This window comes from Olea europaea, unplaced genomic scaffold (genome assembly GCF_002742605.1).
Source record: "Olea europaea var. sylvestris unplaced genomic scaffold, O_europaea_v1 scaffold1178, whole genome shotgun sequence".
Lineage (NCBI taxonomy): Eukaryota > Viridiplantae > Streptophyta > Magnoliopsida > Lamiales > Oleaceae > Olea > Olea europaea.
The window spans coordinates 9,354-16,814 of NW_019229188.1; the positions used below are offsets into that span (position 1 = coordinate 9,354).

The 7,461-nt window shown below is 30.3% G+C and overlaps 1 protein-coding gene across 2 annotated transcripts in view; it reads left to right on the plus strand.

Moving 5' to 3' along the window:
• LOC111373912 (pectinesterase-like) overlaps positions 1-338 on the plus strand; it is a 2,730-nt gene extending 2,392 nt beyond the window's left edge. The window contains exon 3 of one of the 2 annotated variants that reach the window (XM_022996508.1): positions 14-338. In XM_022996508.1, coding sequence (XP_022852276.1) covers positions 14-227 — 214 coding nt within the window. In that variant the 3' untranslated portion in view covers positions 228-338. The remainder of the gene's footprint in view (positions 1-13) is intronic. The other variant, XM_022996507.1, reaches the window with a different exon arrangement.
• The last annotated feature ends 7,123 nt before the right edge of the window (positions 339-7,461 follow it).

The following is a 7,461-nucleotide window of genomic DNA, read 5'->3' on the forward strand; positions in this document are numbered from 1 at the left end:
ATCCAGCAGGGTGGTACGAGTGGGATGGCAATTTCGCGCTGAACACGCTATTTTATGCCGAGTATCAGAATACTGGTGCGGGTTCTGGAACATCAAACAGGGTGACTTGGAGGGGATTTAGAGTGCTCACAAGCACGACCGAGGCCCAACCTTTTACTGCTGGCAGATTTATCTCAGGTGGAAGTTGGCTGGAGGCCACTGGGTTTCCATTTTCTCTTGGACTTTAATTTTGATCTTGCGCTGGGAATATTGCTGTATATCATGAATAAATTGGTTGTATTTAATGATCTATATCGAACAAATGACCAATAATAAAATCCAAGTTGGATTTTCATTTATTTGATTCTCTTTTGTGATTCAATACAATTCAATGGATCACAAACATGACTCTGCTCTATCCATAGAATTAATCAGCACCTGAGATTTAATTATTTCATCTAACAGTAGAATTATCGCAACACAGAATTTGGAATGAAAATTATTTTGATTGAATGAGTAAACTGTAATAACAATGTGAAATGAAAAGAACAATTAAGGCAGGTTTTGAGAGTTGCCCCTCTCCTAATGATCCAGACGTTTTACTTAAAAAAAAAAAAAGGTTGAACCCCAACCTTGAGAGCCCCCACCGTTCCACCCCTAGAGTTTTGTGAGGGAGGTAAATCATAGAATGTGCTCCAACAGGTTAGGGAACAAGAACTGCATGTACACTGTGCCTACAAGGAGTCCAATTTCATGTCTCAGGAATCGAATCCCCACACTGCGGCTGCCAGCAAGGAGTGAAATAACCTCACTTCTGTCCTTTGCACCACTAGGCTATGTCTCGGGGGGCTTCAGACGTTTTACTTCTTTATTTTTTGAATGGTTTATAGACTCTACTATCCACTGTTTATTGACTCTACACTAACAACCATGGCAACATCCTAACTACCACTTTGCTCATCAGATCTAACAACTAATATTCCCTCCAATTCCCATTACATTCCTTTTTTGTGATGCCTTTGGTAAGTGAACCAGCTTATCAAAACACTACTAAAAAATGCAGCATAGGCGATGAAAAACTCCATCGCTGATGCTTGGTAACAGTAATTACCAATAGAAATTTTCAGTCGGTAAATTTCTTAGGTAAAAGCTTGGTTGGTAATATACGAACGAACTAGTTAAAGCTTAATATGATACTTATCGACATATTAGAAACGGACTTAAATGTTGGTAACTACCAACTGATCAATTCAACAACATTTTCAGTAACGATTTGGTCTGTAGCAATTACCGACGATATGAAATAAATTTTTTTAGCTTTCGTTTTTGTTATGTTTTGTGGATTTTTGAAATACATTTTTTTTTTTAAATATTACTTACGGAATAAATTAAATGTTTACCAACCGAACTTTTTTTTTTCCTCTTAATAGTACACAGATTAATCATACCTAGAAAAATCCCTCAGAAAGTTTTGGTTTTTATTATATTTTTACCATCGGATTATCAACCGAATTTTACTGACCGAAGTATTCCGTCAATAAATCTGTATTTCTTGATTTAAAAATAAATAAATGGAGTAATAAGTTGGCAATCCTTCGATAATCCGTGGAAATTGTTCGTCGGTCGCTATTGGCGCACTTTCTATAGTGAAATGCCAAGATCCTAGTTGCAATTCTGCATATTTGAAGAGTTTAATCACTGAACTGTTGTTTCTATAAATTGTAATTGTAATCAGTTTCTAGAAAATGAAGCTGTTTTGAGAATATTTTCAATTACGACTGACAATTATGAAATACGAAATTATTTAAAAAAAAAAAAATTACCCACCCCCCTATAATGTGTCTGACCAGTATAAGCCCTATGTTCGAACATGCTAGTTGTACGAACACAGGGCCTATACAGCTAGCATGTTCCATATATATATATATATATATATGCTAATGAGACTTGCATAATATCATATCAGATCTTGTTGCTCTCAAGTACATGGTGTAAAATTAGTGGAATGTTGTCAAACTTCTTGTTAAAATTTGAGGTTCCATCTTAAAAAGTTAACCTTGTTAAGATGAGTAGTCTAATATCTTTTTAAATTGATCAATATTTCGGTATTTAACCAATGTGAGATTTTTATCACTTAACATGCTCTCACAAGATGGTTGCTTGTTTGAGCAGACCAATTTTGAAATTCGTATGCTCATTTTTAGAGTCTTAATCGGATTGAGTTGTTCGTTGGAGCTTAATGAGCTCTAATATCATGTTAAGATTTGGAGTTCCATCTTAAAAGATCAACATTGTTAAGATGAGTAGTCCAAGATCTTTTTAAATTGATCAATATTTAGGTATTTAACCAATATGAGATTTTTATCCCTTAACACTTCTTTCCTTACGATCTTTAACTTGCATCAATCCGCACTCGGTTGTTGAACTTAATTACATAGTTTCCATTCATCATCATTTGAAAGTAAGAGACTCTGGGAATTGGGAAAATCCAAAAGAATTCTTGCCTGTGAGATTCTTGCACCATTGCAACCGGCAGCTAATGGTCTGCTTCGTCAGCAGTATACTATTGGGCTCAGGAGAGAAGATGGATCAGAGGCAAGGTCATTTTGACGTCGGATGGACAAAGAAGTTGGCTTTGTGTTGGATCTGTAGCCCAAAAATTTATGAGGATAAGGCTCTTGTTATGACATTTATGATGCCATGGGATCTTTTACACTTCATTCTCTTACTTCTTATTAAAATCTCACGTGTTAATTAAGTCCTATCCAGTTGAATATTGTGTAATTTGTAATTGTAACAATTATTATATCCTATTTAAAGTGCAAAATATGAGTTCACATATTATCACTCATCACCTACACCAGAAAATTTAATAATTGTCAAGTTGAACCACAAGCCTTAACTTCAAATCTCAACCATTGACCAGCATTAGTGGTACTTTTAGGACACCAAATCATTGATAATCCAGAAGAATTTAGGCCAAGATGGCCACAAGAGGAGAGGATTATAGTTGAAGCACATGCGATCATGCCTAATTACATGCAAAGCCTAACACATGTAGAAGTTGTTCAATTCACCAAATAATATTGTAGGAATTGACATGACCTGATGCTTACATAACACACAAGACTGTAACGGAAGCCAAAAGTTTAAGTATCTAAATCTCTTAACATCTTCGTAAATCTTAAGTAATATTATCTACACAACCGTCAAAATAGCCCTAGCTACTTACTATACCCATGGTGAATGATTCACTTGTTAGGTTCGGAGTCACACAACGAAATGATATTTTTCTAAACATGCATATCTTATATCACATTCTTAAATTATACATGCATATTTGAAACTATAGCTTATTACAGTTTTGCGAATAGGAGTCACTGTCGCGCAACATACGGTTTATACATATCGTGTCATAATCATAATTTTTGCACAAAATAACCGAAAATATTGTGATCAATGCCTATAATTGGACAACTTGCTTAATTCTGTGCTTCACAAATAAATATAAAAATGATGGATAAAATGTTGACAATTATTCTTAAAAAAATGTGGACAAGGAAACAGTTGTTTCGAAAAAATCACATTGGGATTTGTGGCCAATTTTTCCATCTATTCTGGATAAACACACCAAGGAGGTCAGAGACTTTTATGTATGCGTATCAAAGTCACGAAAATTCAATTGTGTAAGTGACTCGTATAACTTTATTATATGTCTAAAATCTAAATTGAGACGGCGGTCACATCTCATATTTTTCAAGGATATATTCTTACTTTTTTTTTTCTGGATAGTACGACTTTATACTCATGTCTCACTCAACCCAATTGCGCCCATCTATTTAACACCTCTTATACGAAAGTCGTGATGCTCAAAAGGTTAATGAAGGGATCCAGTACCAAGATCTTTATTTGATTTATCATTTGTCAAATTCATAATGAAAAGATCGAAAGGGATTTGTGGGCTCATACTAAACATGTGCAGTTTTAATCATTTAGTGTGGAATGTGATTAACAATTCCTTGCGTGCCAAATTATGCATGGAATTTGGAAAGCTACATCTCTGCCCATACCACTTTTCATTCATGCAATAAATAACTACTATTTAAGCGAAAAAGAAGTTAATAATTTACCAATTTAAAGTATGTTTTTTAGTTATTCTCAAGTTCTGTATTATTACCCCCCCCCCCCCAAAAAAAAAAAAAAAAAAAAAAGGTTCCCTTCAAAAGAGATGAAAAACAGTTTAAAATAGAAAAAGAAAAAGTTCGGCGAAGCTGACAACGAGCTGTATTTTCTTAATGAATTAAGCATAGAAACCAAGCTGTTAAACGCGTTTATTGGGACCTCTTCTCCAAAGCAATACAGTTTAGGATTTAATACTCCTTTACTTTAGAAAAAGGTTTCTTGATGTTACCATGTTGCATATTGGAATGTGATTCTTTGTCACCTTCTTTGTCTAATTTAAATGAACAATGTTATTTGTGTATAATGAATTTATATACAAATGAGGTGTCAAAAATGGAACGTGAAAGTTTATTTATTTATTTATTTTTTAAATAAATTCTAGTTCAATCATATCTAACCACATAATATGTATGTAAACCATTATATACATTTAACACAATCAAATTTAAATTAATTGGTCCGTCATGAGTCTTTTTAATTTTTTATAAATAAAAAATGCAATATCTTAGGACTAGCAGGTGGATATGATTTAACATAAGTATGCAATACAATGGACAAAATTTTAATTGATCTGATAATGATCCGCTTTATGTTAACCTAAAATGTAATACCTCAAATTTTTACAAATATTGAAATGTTAAAAAAAAAAAAAACATTTTTCTTTATATTAAAAGTGGAATGATAAATTAAAATTCTTTAATAAAAAAATAACTGAAAGATTCATAATTTAAATTAAATCATGAAAATTGTATTTTGAAAAAAATGATTAAATAACTAATTAAAAAACATGTATTTGAACGAATTAAACTAACTAATAAATTTAAAAATAGAAAATTAATGTATATTTTTCCTTTTTCTTCGATCCACATCATCACCATCCTACCACAAATCCAATCGATCTGAACCAACTTAAAAAATTATATTAAATCTAAATATCTAAAAATTTCAATAAGATACATACAGTTTTTATACACAATTATTTAAAATTAAAATAGACACTTTATACCACTATTCTTTTAAGGAGTATATCAGTGACTAAGTTACATACTCGTTTTAGGTTATCTTAAATTCTCAAAAGATTTTATATCTCTTAATATAGAACTCGAAAGTCTACTGATAATTCATATATATTTAATTGAATACAAAAAAGTATAAGTAAACAACTATTTGCACACAAGTATCTTACATTGATTTTGAAAAGTTAAAAAGAAATAAAATATTGCACGTAAAAGATCTCCTATTATTTTTTCTATACTTTTTCCTCTCCTTCTCCTTGTCTACCTTGGCTCAAAATAAAATGAAAATTAAAACTATTTTTTCACTTTAGTTCCTCAACTTTCAAAATATAAAAATATAAATGTTCCGGAAAATTACATAATATTTATCACTTAATGTATAATTAAAAAATATAGAGTAATTCTGTAACACCCCGAATTTTTTTACTATTTTTCATATGGACTTAAACTTAATATCGATCATTTAGCAAATAAAATAGTCCATGTCTAGATTTGTCATCACACTAAAATTTCGAAGGTTGAAGTGGTAAACTCGACCTGTTTATTTGCAAAAATAATTTATTTCCTTATGTGCACTTTTAGAATTTATCAAAAACTATTTGGATCGAATATTTATGTATTTTAGAAATTCATAAAATATATCAATACTATACTTATTATGTAGCTCGTATTAAATAATATAAATTGAGCTTATGAAAAAATGATTTTGAACTACTGATATCTGAGTTATCTTGATATGAAGAAAAATAATCCAAATTCTATATTTTATTAATATAAATTTAATAAAATAATTTTTTTTAAAAAAAAAAAAAAGAAGAAAAACTTTCATTTCAATTCATTTCGGTTACTGGGAATATGAAAGGGATATTATAATTTAAGCATGATTAATTCATTAAATTTTGATCATATTTAATTAACCCATAAAACTCCTAATTAACATCAAAGACGTTTGAAATTTAAGGATAAAATCGTAGAGTCATCGATCTACTTGGAGTTGTGTCAAAATATATATTGGTTAGAATTTTTCTTTTAAAATATAAAACTTCGTTTCTTGCAAGGTTGATAGACGTACACTCCATTAGAAATAATATTCTTTTATTATTATTATTATTATCCAACAATCATATTTTTCGATTCATTTGGTATCAAATCAAGGTAAGAAATGTGCAAGTGGTTAATTCTTATTTTCTTGATATTTTTATAGATTTTGGCATGAAATATGTTAAGGCCTTTGGGTCGATTTTTATTTTAAATCCTACGTGATGGACCATTTGGTTGAGTATGTAAATCCTACGGGATATAGAAATTCTTATGAAATTCCTTGAGCTATTGGATGTCACGATCAGTTTGCTCTAAATCTAAAAAATGTTGGTATACCATGTCATCTTCTATTTATATCACGTTAATAAGAATATGCTCGTTTTTCTTACTGGGTATTTGTTTTTTAAAAGCACCCACTGTTACAAAATTTTCATATTAGAACAGGTAGTGTGGACGCATGGTGGATTGATTGAGTGATGTTTATGGGATTGCCAAGTAAATTTTTTAGAAAAAATAATTGTCAAACTTTTATTTGAAGAACATTTTCATCTGAATTTTGTGCACATTGTTTAATAGTTATTTTTATGAATTTTCAACGCTTAATGAAAGTGGTATTTCCGCTTAAATTAGACAAAGAAAATGTTAGTAACACCTCGAGCCTATTTTATAAAAGAATAAAATAATGAAGATATATTAATATAAACATACAATAAATTTCAATATTTTCAAATGATGAAAATAGCTTAAAATTTTACAAAATATGTCAAAATTAAATTTAACTATTGTGTAATTGAATCATTTCTTGTGAAATTGACAGCATGGACTCGTTTGTCCACTTTATTACTTTTACACGATTTGTGCAATTACGCTACATATTTTTTAAAGAACAATAAGTCGTTGTCATTTTTATAAGTTTTGTAGTCAAAATTCGTTCATCTCAAAATTTAGTGAGCAATCAAATATCTTTTTCAAAGTTTGGTAAACAATAAAAAAAATATTTTTCAAAGTTTAGTGGTAACTAGAGACATTTTTCAAAGTTTGAAGAGCAATCGAAGATGTGACAATTTGTTAATTGTGTGATGAGGTAACATGCATATATTCCGTTATCCATGTTACTAATTCCGTTAAAGAGTTGGAACAGATGTTAAAGTAGTGAGTAACGTCCAACGTTTTGATAATTTTAATGGTTAAAACTCGATATCTTAAACTTCAAGGAGCAATTAAAAACATAGACATAAGTTCA